Source organism: Actinia tenebrosa, unplaced genomic scaffold (assembly GCF_029948245.1).
Source record: "Actinia tenebrosa isolate PJP-AT-01 unplaced genomic scaffold, QUT_ActTen_1.0 PGA_scaffold4__44_contigs__length_22323623, whole genome shotgun sequence".
Classification (NCBI taxonomy): Eukaryota; Metazoa; Cnidaria; class Anthozoa; order Actiniaria; family Actiniidae; genus Actinia; species Actinia tenebrosa.
In genome coordinates, this window is record NW_028292581.1 from 10,352,230 (window position 1) to 10,369,516 (window position 17,287).

The window sequence follows — 17,287 nt, forward strand, 5'->3', positions numbered from 1 at the left end:
TTAATCTTCATAATTCCTGGGTATTATATGGGAGAAAAAGATTAGATCAGTCCATAACTTTTGAGAAAAACATCAAAACTTCAAAACCATTTCATTCTTGTCAATGTGTCAGGTTTAATTAACTTTATTTCTTGGTCGTTTGGCCACACAGGGCCTGATAAACCACAGGTAAATAATAAAACAAAAACCATTTCAGTTTCTCCTAGACAGAAAAAGTCTTAGCATTATCTGCAAAGGCCTTTGTCCCATGGATTTACACGTGTCTTCGAGGAGGTCACATCGATACGATTGACCAGCAATCTAAACTTTAAGATTTCTGTAAATACTGGCGACAACACTGTCACACTTTATTTCAAGTCATTATACTTCAAACAATAGCCTTTTAAAATCGAATATCAAAAAAGTTTGGCAAGTTTTGTTTAGCTTTGATTATTTTGTCTGGGATATTTTGACTTTGATTTAGTTTTAGTGGATGTTTATGATTTTTCTAATGCACTAAAAATGCCAGTCAGTTGCTAATATATTTACTATGTATATATGTATTTTTCTCCTTGCTCAACAATCATTTTTATATCAACTGAACCCCATTGAATGGTACTATAAACAAATAACTTTTGTACTATGGAAAAGAAGAGCGGTCCTTCTTGAAATAAATGAGATTGATACACAATTATCGACCACAAAAGTTGAGACATTTGTTTGAGATTTTAGTTAAGATCAATTTTCTTTTATTAGCCAAGTTCTCATTAAACCAATAAGTCTAAAGTGTTGGTTTTTGACAGTACACATGAAGAGGACCTCCTTCTCTTTGTAAAGGGCCGTTATTCAATTCTATTATAGTTAATGAGGCTTCTTGCAAGTAAACCTGTTCAAACATTCCTTTCACTCACATTCATTAAAGTAATTAAGGTTTCACAGATATAGTAAATGAAGGAGGTCTTGTTAGAAAAGATTGTAATGTGATCATTCTTTTTAACAAAATGTTTCTTGTAAATTTAAAATTATTTATTAGAACGCAAATTAGATAATTACGTAGTAGTTAGTCGGCACCAAGCCAGAAGCTATTAACGTTTCTGTTTGCAAAACTAATTTTCTTGTGTCTCTCTGAAATGTCACATTGATGATACGGAATAAATTCCCGACGAAAAACTGTTGCATAGTAACTATAGTAACTATAAGGACGATTTTAAACATTTCCGTACGACATCAAGGGGATCCAAAGTAGAATCTATTTCCTAAATTATCCGAAACCTTTTTAAAAGTCACTTCTCAAAGGAAAAAGAAAAAAGCCGGAAGAAGAAGAAGAAGAAGAAGAAGGAAAAAAACAACAACAACAAAAAACAACACTACTAAACTAAACAAATTACGAGTTTCATTGTATCATTCATTTTGTAAATAAGGAATCATTTCGTAAAGAAGGAATCTGACTTTTCGGGATGTCAGGAACATCCCCTTCGTTAAAAGATGTTTCATTACGCTGTTAGTTCTGTAGATAACTGGTATCATTATACCATGCCTGAGTCTAAATATGGGGTTTATTATAAATATTACGTATCAGTCAGTTTGACTTTGCCATCTGAGTAGTATATCAAATTTATAGTTTTGTGCTCAAACAAAATACGCCACAACTTTTTAAATTGTTCAAACACATGGATTGCAATTTACGTTGTAGAACATTTTAAAAACTGCCTGAAGCTGATGAAATTAATACTAAAACAACAAAACAACCAGGTTTTTATGTACCCTGAAACAGCTAGGCTCAGTGATCAACGGCAGGACACACGGCTAAATCACAGATCGAATTTGAATTTAGCGTTAGGAAAAGAATTTGCGAAGGTGGAGTTTTTAACCGGTGAGCTAGGAGAACGATCCTGGAAGTCAAAGAAGAGACCTAAAACGAACTCTACTTACACGTGATGCCAAATCGATCAGGGATACGAACTCGAGACCGGCACCAGAGGTGAGAGGTGTAAGTGCATGACCGCTTTTGCCGCCCTTCATTGACCATATTAGTGGTTGCCTATAGTTTCTTTTGTGAAAGTGAATTTTTTTTTTGAATTTTTGAATTTTTGTGCAACAAAGAAGAAAAAGAACATGTTTTTGCCGAGGTATTCCCCTAAATTGGTGAACAATTCTGAATTAATTCTGGGCATTTATTTTTCAAGCAAAGAAAACAAGCTGAAAATTGTCTCTCGTGATCCAATGTTGTTGTTACGAGTTTCTCGTTCTAAATAAAAACAATGAAAGGAGGTTTATGTTTAGAATATGATCAAATCCTGGAAGTAAAATCTGCCAAAAACAACAAACAAACCATTCACAAAAGTACAGTCAAGTGCATAGTTTAAGTAGTTAGTACAAAAATATCTAAAACTTTCTTGGAATAGCAGTAATTCAGCTCACGTACTCGAACGAAGCATCTTATCAGTTGGAAGAGACATTATTGAACCTGCGGAAGCAACAGGTTACGGCAAATTATTGTACGGTAAATTAATGCCGTGTGACCATGAAACTGGCTCTTCGCAAAGGACAGAAAAGCGCTGATCCTCGCCAAATGCACATCCAGTACGATACAAAAACTTTTTCTTAAACTATGGGTAATAATTCAACTTTTAAAAAAGTGTCACAAAATAAACTTAAGAAAAATATCTTCCTAAGGAATCTTGCCGTTTCTGCCATATTTTCAATGAAGATGAATATTGTTATGCGAGTTGATAAAAGTATTCTTTAACGATATCCTGACAGTTTTTGTTAAAAACAGTTCTGTTTTCCCAATATTAATGTACGAAATAATCTTTTCCTTCTTCGGTTCCTTCAAAGGAAGCACCCAGGTAATGTCCTCTTTCATGTTCGTGGAAAGTGTATACCTGTTTTTCCTTATTATTGTATCATAGGGCGTTTATCACTAACCACTACAACATTTGCATTCCTGATTAGATGACATATCGGAAATATCACACAAATCTTTCAATTTAAGTGCGTTTTCAAGGAAGAACTGGTTTGTGTAGGAGCACTAACAAGGGAATTCTTAAACAAACAGGATTATGTTTGACGATTTCAAAATGCCACGAATTCTTCCACGCTGCCCCCGTGCAAAAAAAGTTCCCATTAATACCCTTTGTTGAACTTATTTCAAGAATGACTTATAACTGGGTTAATATCTTGTTATTCGCGTTTAAATATAACTTTATCGAGGTTCAAGTGAACATTGAAATGAACTTTGATAACATATGGCGGGAATTAAGGGCTTACGGCACAGCTTTGTCGACCATCTCATGTTCTCCTTTCTACCGAGGGCGGGGACCGGATGATTAATGGTTTGCTAAAAATTCATGTTTAAGGCATTTGGTCGGATTACATTTCCGCTACAAGTTTATGCCATTATTAAATACCGATAAAGACCCTACATTTATATGATATATTGTGAGTAAGATCAGTACTAGTCCATACGCGTTTCGCTTGCTTTTTTGCCTGGAACAAAGCATCTTTTTTTTAGGTGGTAAAACATGGCGTAATGTCTGTCCCCTTCTTATCTCATTCCCGAATAATGACATACATTATCTTTACATCGATACAATGGCTGAACTGATTGTTCTCACTAATGAGAGCAAATTTACGACTGCTTGAAGCCATACGTACAATGTTGTCAATTTTTTTTCTCTTTTATTTTACCAGAGGCAACGCTTTGAGCAACCCGAAAGAATTGAGTGCCAGTTAAAGCATGCTAGCACATTTATTCATCAGCCTAGGCTATCAAGCTTGCTTAACAGAGAGGAATTTGGATGCACTCAGTGATAGCGCTCTCTGTGTGCGGAGACTCCTTCAAAGGCAAAAGCAAACATTGCAAAGAGCGTATCCGCAATACATATGGTATACAGAGAAACAATATATGAAAATTAAACACGAATTTCAACATTGACCGAAAGGATCCACCATAGAAAAGTGCCAAATATTCAACGCCAATATAAATTGTAAGGGGATGGGACTGCTTGCAGAAATCACACAACTGTGACAGAACAGAACAGGACCGACGAAACCACTGTTGTTGCGTTTACGTTAAAATGATATCACATACAATTAGCACACTTTGACTTCATGCCCCTTCATGAGTAGACCGGATAATAGCTTAACTTAAAAGTTTGTTGATACAGGTTGTCTTTAAAGCAAAAAGTGATAAATTGGTGCTCAAAGAATAAGGTCAAAACAATAGAAGAATTAGCCACAAGTATCGATGACTGCCGGACTATCGAGGCAGTGGGTGGCTTTTCAAAGGAAGCCGTGACCTGTCTTGGATTTTTTATTAAAGCAGGAGCCTTTTATTCAGTCTTGTTGACAGAGGATGGTTATTCAGGGATATCGATTCGATGTGATGTGGATAATAAGAGATTAAAAGTTTGTTGAAATTAAACCTAGCGATCTATAAAAAGCAACATTTTCTCTGGCTTGTCGAGGTAGATTTAATCTTTCTATTATCTGACTTGGGTGCCAGCGTGGGTTACAGATAACAGCTCGGAAGAATCCTAGTAATGAAAAATGTAGTTCTTGGAAAATAGCAATAACAAGTAGTCATGAATTCACTTCATGCAATTTTGGATTTCACGCGAGGTAGATTAGCAAAATAATGGTATGATGGAATGAAAAAAGTGGAACTTTCCAGGGCCCGGTTGTACGAAGCCTGGATAGCGCTATCCGACGGATAGGCCTCATCCAGTGGATATATTTATTGGATAACAGCATCGACTTATCTATCCACTGGATAAAGATTTATCCGCCGGATAGCGCTATCCACCCTTCGTACAACCAGGCCCAGGACTACTAGCCATCAAGCGATATGTTAAACCGTAAGGTATCATAAAGGTATAAACGTAAATCGTATCAATTAGATAATCCGACAAATTAAAGTATTACCGAATGAGAACGCGAAGAATAAAGATCATGTTAAAATACCAGAAAATCGGATCATATCAAATAAAATATGGAAGTTAAACGCAAATAAGTAATCCTCTTACTTGCCGACGCCCTGCTCAAAGCTCAAATCATGCAACATACAATAATACAATCTTGCAGTATGAATAAGTTTTGAAGGCACTTCTTTTTTCCTGTTGTTTATTGCAAATAAGTCTTTAGTTTTAAGTGTTGAATGTTTTAAAGTTATAAGCTATCCCTCGACTGTTTTGGCACTAATGCAGTGTGTTATCTCTGGGGTTGAAGCGTTTTTCGGAATTCAACTGCGGAGTCACTTCGGAAACTCGGTGACAGGCGATTACGAAAAATGAAAAATTACTTCTCAAAGAATGGACTCGAATTAACGTTTATCTGCTTAAGACATTAGTTGGTGATATTAAGATGAGGAGAAAAGAATGTGCGTCTAGGAAATGGTACTTACATATAAATAGATACAGAGGGATCTGCTCAACGAAGCTGCAGTCATATTTTCTAGGAAAAAATAATAAAAATTTAGTGCAGACGTTTTAAAAGAAACTAAAATTTATTTTGAGCTACGAAATGATTGTATGACAGGTCATAAATCAATGTTGGCGTCTTCGTTGAGAAAAATGTACCACGTAGCTTTAGTAATAAACTTTTGGGTATGATCTATAATAATAAATAATAAATATTTAGATAGGGTTGACAGTTTGCCAACTTAGCACGTGCACTGATAAACTTGTATCCATCTATGTTTTAAGTCTCTGAATGAGATGGGACCGCCAAGTTACTTGGTCTTTCAGCCACAAGTGCGGCGAAGGTTTATTCATTTAAAGGTACAGACCGATGCCCAACCAACTGAGCCAACCGGGAGGCGGTATTAGTTAAAATGCGTTTATCTCACTCAAACAAGATGTTAAAATAAGCTGTATTCTATCGTTAAATCTGGATCTGTCGTTAAAGTGGTCTTTAATGTCCATCTATTAAAGTATGTTAACAGGAATCGTTTAGAGTTTCATAAACAGGGTCATTTGGAGGTTTGTAGGATTTCCTCTTGGATTGACCGTTAGAACAAAGCTTTGGTTTATAGTGGTTTTGGTTTGCGGTATGAATGGGACACATAAGGTACTGGCTTACAGCATGTTCACCGTACGACATACCGTAGAGCGATTTGGTATGATCGGGAAACGTACGGTACTGACTTAAGACACGTACACCTTACAGTGTACATTACTGACTTAAAGCACATGCATGGTAAAAAAAGTCGTAGAACAGTGAAAGGTTTCTCAATATATGCAAGTGAATCATCCAATTGCAAGGAAAATAGTTCAGTGCTTGCGGTTATATACAGCGAGGCCAAAAATTCAGTTTACTCATCCCCCTCCCTGCGCTAAAACCTATTTAATTTGATTCCTTATAATAAAGCATAATTTTGGTGTACAGTTGGACTGTTATCAATATTCTAGCTCCTCGGGTTCAGACGTAGGCCAGTGCGTAAATTGGTTATCGTCGTCCAAATAATGTCGTTTTATTCATTTGATTTTTTTGCAAGGTTCACAATTTTTGTTCTTCCTGATACTCTGTAATCATCTAACAATCAAAACCAATCCTTTTTTGGGGTAAGAAAACTGAATACCAAACGAAAACAAATGATAATACGAAGGAGAACTAAACGAACAACTTGTCTACGTTTTTTAAAATGATTCTCCTGCTTTCCACCCTTTGCAAAACCAGACAAGCCAAAGTAAAGTTTCTGTGAGTTAGTCAAGCCGCTCAGTTTGATCAGCCTAGAGTTTCGTTTCAGGGTATTGATCTGTGAGCTAGCCGTGCATGCCCTGACTTAGATGAAGTCGGGGATTCTTGAATGTGAATGGTACGTGGAAGTCAAGCATTTAAAGACCCATGCGAAAGGTGCTGTGTACAGTTCTGGTGCTGTGTTCAGTCATGAACGTCATCGTGCATACACAGCATATCCCGACACATTTTGCACGGTGGTCAGTGAAACGAGGAACCAGTTTTAATCCCTCTCATCGACAATCACTCAATAGGTTTTTCTCCTTATGAAAAACGCATGTTCATTCGTAGTTAACTAATACTTTAATCTTATTATTATAATACTCCTTTGGAATCTTTAAACTCGTTCAACTAACAACATAATTTGTTTAATCCGCTCCAGACTCAATGTCTCTTGTCGTGACTGAGATGAATGAAGTGTGCACACACGACAAGAGTCATATACGGCCTGATTATCACACTAAAGTAATTATTCTCGGAGGATTTAATCTTTGCTACGTCTTATGGGTTTTTGTTATCGTCCGCAAAGGAATGATAGACCATGATAGGGTGGCCATGTTTGGTGATGCTCACTTTATTCCTTTCATTTTAAAAAAAAGTTTCATTGTTTTATTCCAACGGTTACATTAAACAATGCCTCAAAGTTCCGTTCAGTGCTGCCGCATTCTTCGTTAAATGCATGACTCGATTCTATTGTTCTGGCAACGATAATCGTGGCGACGCTTCAAAAAGATTGTGAGAGGAGTTCTTGATACAATAGACGTTTTCTCCAAATTAGTTGTTGTTGGAATAGGTGCAAAAAGTAGAAAGCGATTCTACCCTCGCATCGATTGCTGCAAGGCTGCAACACATTGTTATGAAACACATATTTTAAGTGAATACATTTAGGCAATCAGTTTCTCATTGAACTTTCTCGGCGCAACAAAACTGCAAAGTTGCAAGAAGCATGCTTAGTGTTACATCACCATAAAGCTACTGAAAAAGGTGGCCGTGTTGATGCAGCTCACTATAGGTTTGAAAATCATTAACATGAAAACGGTACTAGCCAGTTTTGATAGTTAACAATTTATTTTCTTCTCAGAAAATTATCACATCCATTATCGTCAACTCGGATAGCAAATGTTGGACGATGCTCGATATACGACGTTTTGGGAATGTGTTACATGAACTGCCAACTTAATTCACTTTCAACAAATTTTGGAATTCAAATAGTATAACTGATTCACCTTCATAATCGTGTCTCGTACATCTTGTACAAAATGATCATAAACCGCCTCAATCATCAAAAGTATCTCCAATCCGTATTTTTCTACTTAGCGGTAACTTTGCCTATATATATCATAAGCCAGTGTTTTTGTTTTTATTCTCAAAGAGCACATGTTCCAAAACATGTATCTTTTTTATGAATTACACCATTTTACAATTTCGGGCGTCTTATAGACTCGTCAGACAGACAAATTATTTTACACCCTTTCAACACCTCATTTATAACAAGATGAGTGTTTGACACAGGAGGACAGCAGTCTATGTGATAACCAGACAAACTCTAAAGGTGTTAAATAAAGCGTAGACCAACTGACGCCTTCAGTTATAAGACACAGCAGGTCGTACAATGCATATATACATGACTTTATGGTAAACAAAAATATATAGAACTTCCATTCAGTCTAGCTAACTTGATATAATGTTTCTGTTCACGTAATCTACTGCCTGCAAAGGTTAATATATATCTGATAACTTTAATTCTATCTGGTAGCGTGGCCAAGCGGTCTAAGGGGCTGGTTGTAGGCACAAGTCTCGTAAGGGGAAGGAGTTCGATTCTGATCGTTGACATTCATTTTATCTTAAAATCCTATTTCTGCTCATCCAAATAATTGCTGTAAAAGTTAACATACATCTGGTAGCGTGGCCGAGTGGTCTAAGGCGCTGGTTTTAGGCACCAGTCTCGTAGGAGGCGTGGGTTCGAATCCCACCGCTGCCAATCTCTTTTATCTTCAAGTGCTGTATCTGCGCATCGAAATAATTGCTGTAAAAGGTATCCTTCATCTGGTAGCGTGGCCGAGTGGTCTATGGAGCTGGTTTTAGGCACCAGTCTCGTAGGAGGCGTGGGTTCGAATCCCACCACTGCCAATCTTTTTTATCTTCAAGTGCTGTATCTGCGCATCGAAATAATTGCTGTAAAAGGTATCCTTCATCTGGTAGCGTGGGCGAGTGGTCTAAGGCGCTGGTTTTAGGCACCAGTCTCGTAGGAGACGTGGGTTCGAATCCCACCGCTGCCAATCTCTTTTATCTTCAAGTGCTGTATCTGCGCATCGAAATAATTGCTGTAAAAGGTATCCTTCATCTGGTAGCGTGGCCGAGTGGTCTAATGCGCTGGTTTTGGCACCATTCTCGTAAGAGGCGTGGGTTCGAATCCCACTGCTGCCATTTATTTTACCTTTAAATAATATTTCTGCTCATCTAAACAACTGTCTGTAAAAGTTATATTTCATCTGGTAGCGTGGCCGAGTGGTCTAAGGCGCTGGTTTAAGGCACCAGTCTCGTAAGAGGCGTGGGTTCGAATCCCACCGCTGCCAATTTCTTTTATCTTCAAGTGCTCTTCCTCCTCATTTAAAGTACTGTCTTTAAAAGTTTTACTGCATCTGGTAGCGTGGCCGAGCGGTCTAAGGCGCTGGTTTAAGGCACCAGTCTCGTAAGAGGCGTGGGTTCGAATCCCACCGCTGCCAATTTCTTTTATCTTCAAGTGCTGTATCTGCGCATCGAAATAATTGCTGTAAAAGGTATCCTTCATCTGGTAGCGTGGCCGAGCGGTCTAAGGCGCTGGTTTAAGGCACCAGTCTCGTAAGAGGCGTAGGTTCGAATCTCACCGCTGCCAATTTCTTTTATCTTCAAGTGCTGTATCTGCGCATCGAAATAATTGCTGTAAAAGGTATCCTTCATCTGGTAGCGTGGCCGAGCGGTCTAAGGTGTTGGTTTAAGGCACCAGTCTCGTCAGGGGAGTGGGTTCGAATCCCACCGCTGCCAATCTCTTTCATCTTCAAGTGCTGTTTCTGCGCTTCAAAATTATGTCTGCAGAGTGATCTAAGGCGCTGGTTCAAGGTACCAGTCTCGTAAGAGGCGTGGGTTCGAATCCCACCGCTGCCAATCTTTTTTATCTTCAAGTGCTGTATCTGCGCATCGAAATAATTGCTGTAAAAGGTATCCTTCATCTGGTAGCGTGGCCGAGCGGTCTAAGGTGTTGGTTTAAGGCACCAATCTCGTAAGAGGCGTGGGTTCGAATCCCACCGCTGCCAATTTCTTTTATCTTCAAGTGCTGTATCTGCGCATCGAAATAATTGCTGTAAAAGGTATCCTTCATCTGGTAGCGTGGCCGAGCGGTCTAAGGTGTTAGTTTAAGGCACCAGTCTCGTCAGGGGAGTGGGTTCGAATCCCACCGCTGCCAATCTTTTTTATCTTCAAGTGCTGTATCTGCGCTTCAAAATTATGTCTGCAGAGTGATCTAAGGCGCTGGTTCAAGGTACCAGTCTCGTAAGAGGCGTGGGTTCGAATCCCACCGCTGCCAATTTCTTTTATCTTCAAGTGCTGTATCTGCGCATCGAAATAATTGCTGTAAAAGGTATCCTTCATCTGGTAGCGTGGCCGAGCGGTCTAAGGCGCTGGTTTTAGGCACCAGTCTCGTAGGAGGCGTGGGTTCGAATCCCACCTCTGCCAATATCTTTTATCTTCAAGTGCTGTATCTGCGCATCGAAATAATTGCTATAAAAGGTATCCTTCATCTGGTAGCGTGGCCGAGCGGTCTATGGTGTTGGTTTAAGGCACCAGTCTCGTCAGGGGAGTAGGTTCGAATCCCACCGCTCCCAATCTTTTTTATCTTCAAGTGCTGTATCTGCGCATCGAAATAATTGCTATAAAAGGTATCCTTTATCTGTTAGCGTGGGCGAGTGGTCTAAGGCGCTGGTTTTAGGCACCAGTCTCGTAAGAGGCGTGGGTTCGAATCCCAACGCTGCCATTTATATAATCTCCAAATACAATTTCTGCTCATCCCAGAAATTTATCGAAGATAACCGCAATGACTTGGCCTCCATTCCTTACCACTGGAAAACCAACCTAATGATCATTCTGGGACACTAAACCCTGTTTATTGTTGTCCGAAACGGAAGGGTTCAGCATTGTTTATTAATCTTTTTCTCCCTGTTTCCTGAATAAGTAGAAACAAGGCCAGTAATATCGTTTCGTAATAGAGAAACAACAATCGCTAAGGCAAGTTTTAACGCGGAAAAAACAGTATCATTCGTGGGCACATAACCTAAGTAACGGTAAGACAAGCTTAACCTGAGAACGGCATAATTTATGTGGAAGAAAGACGAGGCAAAGGGCGTAGCACTTGTGCACAGGCTGCATTTACAGGGTAACAACTTAGCCGTGTGAATTTGGGACCTTCAAAATGAAGGTCAAATTTTTGACTTGCACGGATAAAAAAAATTGACTGTCCGATACCTTGTCCGGATATTTTTTCGTGCGGCAACTCGGCCGAATTAAAAATGTACTTGTATCATGTGAAATCCTTGTCCAGATAACAACAAACCGTAGAGAGTATGCTTTGCCCATGATAAATTCGAAAACTACTAATATTATTATATTGATCCGGTTCCGTTTAAACAGAATAAGGTGCTTCGTTTTATAGAACTAAAGAGACGGTTCTGTGTAAAGTAATGGAAATGACAGGCCAAATTTTAGAATGGTTAAAAATTTTTCCGTACAACGTACGCAAAAAGTTAGAATTTGGAGCATTCTGGTAGGTGAGATCATATTCACGACCAGTCATCTATCTTCGAGAGTTTCAATCTGCAAGACTGATTGATAAACTTTGTTCAGAAGTGCGAAATTTTGTTCAAAACCGTCTAGGAATTCAGTGCGACTACACAAAGAACTGAAAAATACATAATATTTTCTTCTTTTCTTCCAGTTCAGAGTCAACTCACAGAGCTATAGCTCAGTTTTTTTATGACATGGACGATCTGAAGGTAATGAAAATCATCGATTGGGCCGTAGAATGCAAATTGTTTTCCATAAACTGGCCAGACGTGAATTGCAAGTTCGTTTTTATTTCGCGGATACATGGCGAGAATACACCGTACTTGCCATTTATAGCAATCACTCATTCTGGGCTGATCAGTTTAATAAATTAGGGGAATAAACCGAAAAAGCCGAACTGAGAAAAACAAGACCTCTTGAGGACCAAATTCGCGCTAAAAGCACACGTCTATCATAATCCTTTGAATGTTAGTCGACATTTCAGCAATATAAAACCAATATATTCTATAGCTTTAGTTTTTCTCAGTGAAAGTCGATATTTTATAGAAAGAATATAAAGAGTTTCGTCTTAACGTACCCAAAAGTTGTGTTTTCATGATGTCGTTCTCTGTCATGCCATCGCATTGTCAAGATTCCAAAAACTAATTCATCTTCCTGGTTCCCGTTGCTATGAGTTGTCCAGTTTGTACTGATGGGGATTCCCTAAAGAACAATATATAATATTTTCCGGTTTGGCTTCTGTTCAGCATATTTATTGTATGGAAAGTGGAATGCTGCCAAATTATGGGCATCTTCCGGGTTTTTAAATCGCCAAATGTTTATGTGAATATATTGCATCCTGATAGATTTGTCCTAACAAAGTTTACGAGGGGCAGTTTACGACTCAATCCAGCTCCCTATTTCTTCTTATTCAAAACTTAAAATGAATCTTACTAAGGGAAATAAAAGGTTTGATAGGAGCGACTAGGCGCGGGATGTTCACGTCTTCAGGTCCCGCTTCATGCATGAATTAAACTGACATCAACCAGGAAATTACGAGAAGAAAGCAAGTCATACTATGAACCAAAACAAGAATATTACTAACAAAGATATGACTTTCTAAAACTCATGAATATTTAATGAGGAGAAAACAAACAAATCACTACTGTGGCGGTGGTTTGGAAATGTGTTCTTAATTTGCATTAAATTTCGTAAACTTTTTCTTTGATTTTCTCCAAGAAATATTCATGAGTTTGAGAAGTAATTTGAAACACTTGAGAGAGTTCTTCCTCCGATTTCCAAACACCTCAAAGTCAGTTAAAAAAACTCGTCTGCGCCTCGTTTTTTCAACTCACTTTTCAGTGTTTGGAAATCGGAGGAAGAACTCTCTCGTGTGTTTGAAATATTACTTCAAAGTTTTCAACAAATTCATAATCTCATAATTCATATCTTTAAAAGCTATTTATATGCCATCAAGTTTTCCATGGAACGTTACCCATAGTACAGTAAATGCTTTCGGGCGTTGCTTTAATTTTCCCGCCATAATGGCCACGGATCATGCAGTCTGCTTATATCCATATTGTTATCTAGCCCTGATCAAAATTTAAAAAGGACTATCCCGCTTTGCGAGAGTCGAATTTTGAAGTAACAAAAATGACCCCAGTTTATTCGCATTCAAAACATAATTATTTTTCTTATAATAAGGATATGGTCTCCCAGTTTATCGCTTAAACGTTATTTGGACGAAAATAGGGTTTAAAAAAGCACACGCACACACAAACACAAAAAAAAAAAAACGTTGAAATTGAAACAAACTATGTTAGTCACTCTTATTTTTCGCTTTTCGTCTTAAATTGTTTTTGGTTTCCAGTTGGCTATTTTAAGGCTGCGTTCATAATGTATTTCTTATAAAAATTTGCCCATCACTCCCCTTTTTCCCACCAAAATTTTCTCGATCCCCCCTAAATTTCACCTGTCCCCCCTCCTCCGGCCCTCTGCCATACATTATGAACGCAGCCTAAGAGATCTTCATAAAATTTTATTTCAATATGTTTTTACTTTAACATTAACATTTGATAATTTTACACTTTTACTCCCTCACTTTAAGTTTTCCCCATTCACCACCTCAGACTTTCTTGTCAGTTAGAACATAGTTAATGATATTAACTATGGTTAGAATATCTGCGGTTCGGACCGCACACCAGCTGTTACATGAAATTTGTTACGAGAACAAATTCAAAATAAAATGTGATTGAAACACAGTTATTTTAAGTCAATCAAGCATTGCAGTGGAAGGAAATTTGTAGATGACACTGAAGCGACCGGTCACTGGTTATTGAATTTGGAAATATTACTTTTGGTTTACTTTGAATGGGTGTTGTTTCGATATATAGTTTTACTTAAAATATTTTTTCATAGATTTTTGGGTAGCAGGGGAGACAAAGCGCGTAAAACTTTAACCTTTTAAAGGTTTGGGTTCTAAAGGACAGGTTGCTGGGATACTTGGTGTTATGCAGTAGCTTTACCGGGTTTTTGTCCAGGTTCTCCGGTTTTCCTACCTCCTTACACATCAACATGTAAATCTCTGTGTGTTAATATGTACAGAATATTGAACCAAGGTGGTTCTCCTCCCATGCTCGAGGGTATTTCACTTTCCTAGACATCAACATGTGAGTCTTAGTGACTATCCTCTTCCTCACACTGAGAAGTTTTCTCAGGGGTTTCAGATTTTCCATTCTAAACAACAACCAGCATCAATAAGTTCCCCTCATTATATGTGGCAGTGCATGTATGCGATCGTGGACAGCCTGACCTTGCACGCCTATAGCTTGTGACCTTCAAGGCTTTCTTTATCGGCTTTCGAAAAGGATTAGCAGCTGTTATTGGCTGGCGACCCTTCAAGAATCTTTGATTTGATTTTCTGATTCACTATCAATTTTTTTCGCAAAAATAACTATCATTCTACTGGGCCTTAAACTTAATACCTGACAAGCAGAGCGTTAATTATTGTTGCGAGGAAAACGTATTAAAATAAATAAAAAAATAAAAAATGGGGACATGAGTATAGATTGTTATCAAAATTTTCCTCTGTCTATTTTTTATTTGCTACAAAAAAATTGCATTTATTAGCTTTCGGCTGTCAATCTTTGTTTTTTACTTGCTTGCTTGTTTATTTCTGTTCCTTAAAGATATTATTTTTAGTGTTTTTTTCCCGTTATAGCCTTTACGTCATTTGCATCGATTGATAATCTCATGCCGACATAAAAAAAAGAAAAGAAAAAGAAAATTGTCATTGTAGTCTGCTGTTGATGAAGACGTTTTTCTCCACCTGCATATTCCAAGTACAGTCAATGTCATTAACGTTTTCCACCGAAAAAAGACATTTAGACTAAAAGAAATATCACGTGTTTCCTCCAACGTTCTGGCATAAAACAAACACTGAAGTACAATTCTACAGTATATATCTACATCTAGTTTGTTTTTTAGTATTAGGCGCTATTTCTTTGTTTCTTTGTTTCTTTTTTCTTTGTTGGGTAAAATATATCAGTCATTTGCTGACTACAATAAAATGCTCCTTGCTTTTCTATTTATCTTGGCCATATCTCGTGCAAATATATAGCCCTCTGCCTGAGTTTGTCTGTGTCGTATCATTGTGTCAACTTTAAACACCTGTGCAAACCATCCCTTCCTTCTTATCTTGTTTTTCATTTGTGCAAACACCTGCATAAGCGAGTTCTTCCTCTGTATCCCGTTTTTCATTGGTACTGATCTGTTTTGCACTGCAGGACGCTGTTGCTGTTGCTGTCGCGGTATTGCTTGTTGATGCAGTTTTTGAGGAGCTGAGCAAAGCCCTTGACTTCTGTGCCAGTTGACGGAAACTTTTCTTGTAGGCAGAACGAAAATGATCAATTCGAAAACTGTAAATTAAAAAGTTCATGGAGGAATTAAAAAGGAGAAGAGTTCTTATCCACATGTAGAGGACGCCATCAAGATTCCTGACCAGACCATTTTTCATTGAGACGTAAATACCAACCAACGGGAACCAACAAATCGAAAAGACTAGGATGACGATGGCAATGGTTCCTGCAACACGTCTCTCCATGCGGGCGTCTCGCGATGCAGCACGGCTATCCCCAGGCATTTCTCCCCTTACTCTTTCGCGAGTGATTTGGTAAAGGATGATTGAGTAGGATACAATGATGATAAAATAGCTGACAAAGATCACCAAAACGGACAGGATAAGTGTCTCGGGGAATGGCACACGAAGGCTTACAAACAAGGTCGCTGATCCCCAGCAGCAGCAAAGCATGATTTTCAAGCCGTATTTCCCCATCGTCGAGTGATATCTGTGAGGATTTGATACAACAAGAGCGCGGTCGACGCTGATGGCAGCCAAGTGGAACAATGAACAGGAACATGAAAAATTCGCAACGACATCATAAGCATAGTCAACACTGGGGACGCAGAAGTGGCCGAAGGTTTTTGCAGCTACTGTTGTGACTTGCAGTGGTTGAGCAATCATGGTAACGAACAAATCTGCTACTGCAAGGCTCAGCAGAAGAAAGTTGGAAATCCGTCGAAGCTTGGGGGTCTTATAGACTACTACGATGATGATGATGTTCCCAAAGGTACCAAACACACTAAACATTATGTTCAAGAGAACGATTGCTGTACCATGGTCGAGAGGAAAAGTGCATTTCTTTGACAAAACACTGGTACTACTGGGCAATGGCGATGTGGATGACAAACTTGTCGAGTTTTCTCCTTGTATCATATTTTCACCCATCTTTTGGCACGTTGTGGAACGACTCTCGTTTGGCCAACATCGGTTCTGCTAAATCCTTTTATAGTATTTGCTCAGCATGTTGTGTGACAGCGTGTAGTTAAGGAAGTCGAAACTGAAATTGTATATTGACCAACCCATTAAACATCCCGCCAAATTCCACTTCGAGTAATAAACAGCTGTTCCTGAAAGACGAATATTGACTTTTTAAATGCAATAATAAGCTGCTAAGTCGCACGCAATAATCTTGTTTTTGTGCTTTCGAATTCTTTCTTTTAATGCTTTAAAAAAAGGCAAACAAAAAAGAATTATAATCAATAAAAATTCGGAAAAAAACAATTGTTGCCGGGGTTATTTATAGCGAAATGAAAGAGGAAATGCTGAGATTAAGAGATCTAAAGCGGAACAATCTTTTGGATCAAATTACAAGGAAAATACTTGAACACAAATAGCACCACTCGTGATAGATAGATAAATAGATAGATAGCTTTATTAGTTATGTCATTGCAGCCTCCGGAATGGCTGAACTTGCTATATATACTTTAAAATTTTTAAAAACATTTAACATATAGAAACATCAATAAAGGAAAAGGAGGTATAGGAAGAAAAAGAAAAACCTAACAAATAATATAAGGGGAATTTAGCAAACAACATCTAAAATTATGGTAGTAATCTAAAAACCACTATTAGGAGGAATAAAATATATACTAAAACTAAACGGTTACTCCTAACAGCTTAGCGCATGAAACAACTTCGATCTCCTTATCATTAATTATAACTGGCTCTAGTAATATAACTAATCAAGAGAATGATATTCTTAATTCTTTGCATTTCGACTTGTTGAGCTGGAAACCGTCGGTTTCAGTCTGCCGCACAAGGTTATCTACGCGTAACTGCATAGAGCTGACTTCATTCTTCATTACTACATCACCGAGGGTAGTATCATCCACGTACTTCCAGAGAGTGGTGTCTGGAACAGAGAGATTGGAAAGG

The 17,287-nt window shown here is 38.2% G+C and overlaps 1 protein-coding gene and 8 non-coding genes across 9 annotated transcripts; 8 read left to right on the forward strand and 1 right to left on the reverse strand.

The window, feature by feature from the left end:
• The first annotated feature begins 8,616 nt into the window (after positions 1–8,616).
• Trnal-uag (transfer RNA leucine (anticodon UAG)) lies at positions 8,617–8,698 on the forward strand. The gene has a single exon. It is a non-coding gene; the product is annotated as a tRNA-Leu (tRNA).
• A 216-nt stretch (positions 8,699–8,914) lies between these two features.
• Positions 8,915–8,996, forward strand: Trnal-uag (transfer RNA leucine (anticodon UAG)). The gene has a single exon. It is a non-coding gene; the product is annotated as a tRNA-Leu (tRNA).
• A 215-nt stretch (positions 8,997–9,211) lies between these two features.
• Positions 9,212–9,293, forward strand: Trnal-aag (transfer RNA leucine (anticodon AAG)). Its single transcript has one exon. It is a non-coding gene; the product is annotated as a tRNA-Leu (tRNA).
• Positions 9,294–9,361: 68 nt separating this feature from the next.
• Positions 9,362–9,443, forward strand: Trnal-aag (transfer RNA leucine (anticodon AAG)). The gene has a single exon. It is a non-coding gene; the product is annotated as a tRNA-Leu (tRNA).
• A 67-nt stretch (positions 9,444–9,510) lies between these two features.
• Positions 9,511–9,592, forward strand: Trnal-aag (transfer RNA leucine (anticodon AAG)). Its single transcript has one exon. It is a non-coding gene; the product is annotated as a tRNA-Leu (tRNA).
• A 67-nt stretch (positions 9,593–9,659) lies between these two features.
• On the forward strand, positions 9,660–9,741 carry Trnal-aag (transfer RNA leucine (anticodon AAG)). Its single transcript has one exon. It is a non-coding gene; the product is annotated as a tRNA-Leu (tRNA).
• A 187-nt stretch (positions 9,742–9,928) lies between these two features.
• On the forward strand, positions 9,929–10,010 carry Trnal-aag (transfer RNA leucine (anticodon AAG)). The gene has a single exon. It is a non-coding gene; the product is annotated as a tRNA-Leu (tRNA).
• A 336-nt stretch (positions 10,011–10,346) lies between these two features.
• Positions 10,347–10,428, forward strand: Trnal-uag (transfer RNA leucine (anticodon UAG)). The gene has a single exon. It is a non-coding gene; the product is annotated as a tRNA-Leu (tRNA).
• Positions 10,429–14,575: 4,147 nt separating this feature from the next.
• On the reverse strand, positions 14,576–16,457 carry LOC116307817 (melanocortin receptor 5-like). Its single transcript, XM_031718138.2, has one exon. It carries the CDS (start codon positions 16,295–16,297, stop codon positions 15,173–15,175), a length of 1,125 nt encoding a protein of 374 aa, XP_031573998.1. The 5' UTR covers positions 16,298–16,457; the 3' UTR covers positions 14,576–15,172.
• Positions 16,458–17,287: the final 830 nt, after the last annotated feature.

Bases quoted from the DNA above. Each gene is read 5' to 3' on its own strand.
- LOC116307817 (XM_031718138.2), bottom strand. From the start codon at position 16,297: ATGGGTGAAAATATGATACAAGGAGAAAACTCGACAAGTTTGTCATCC.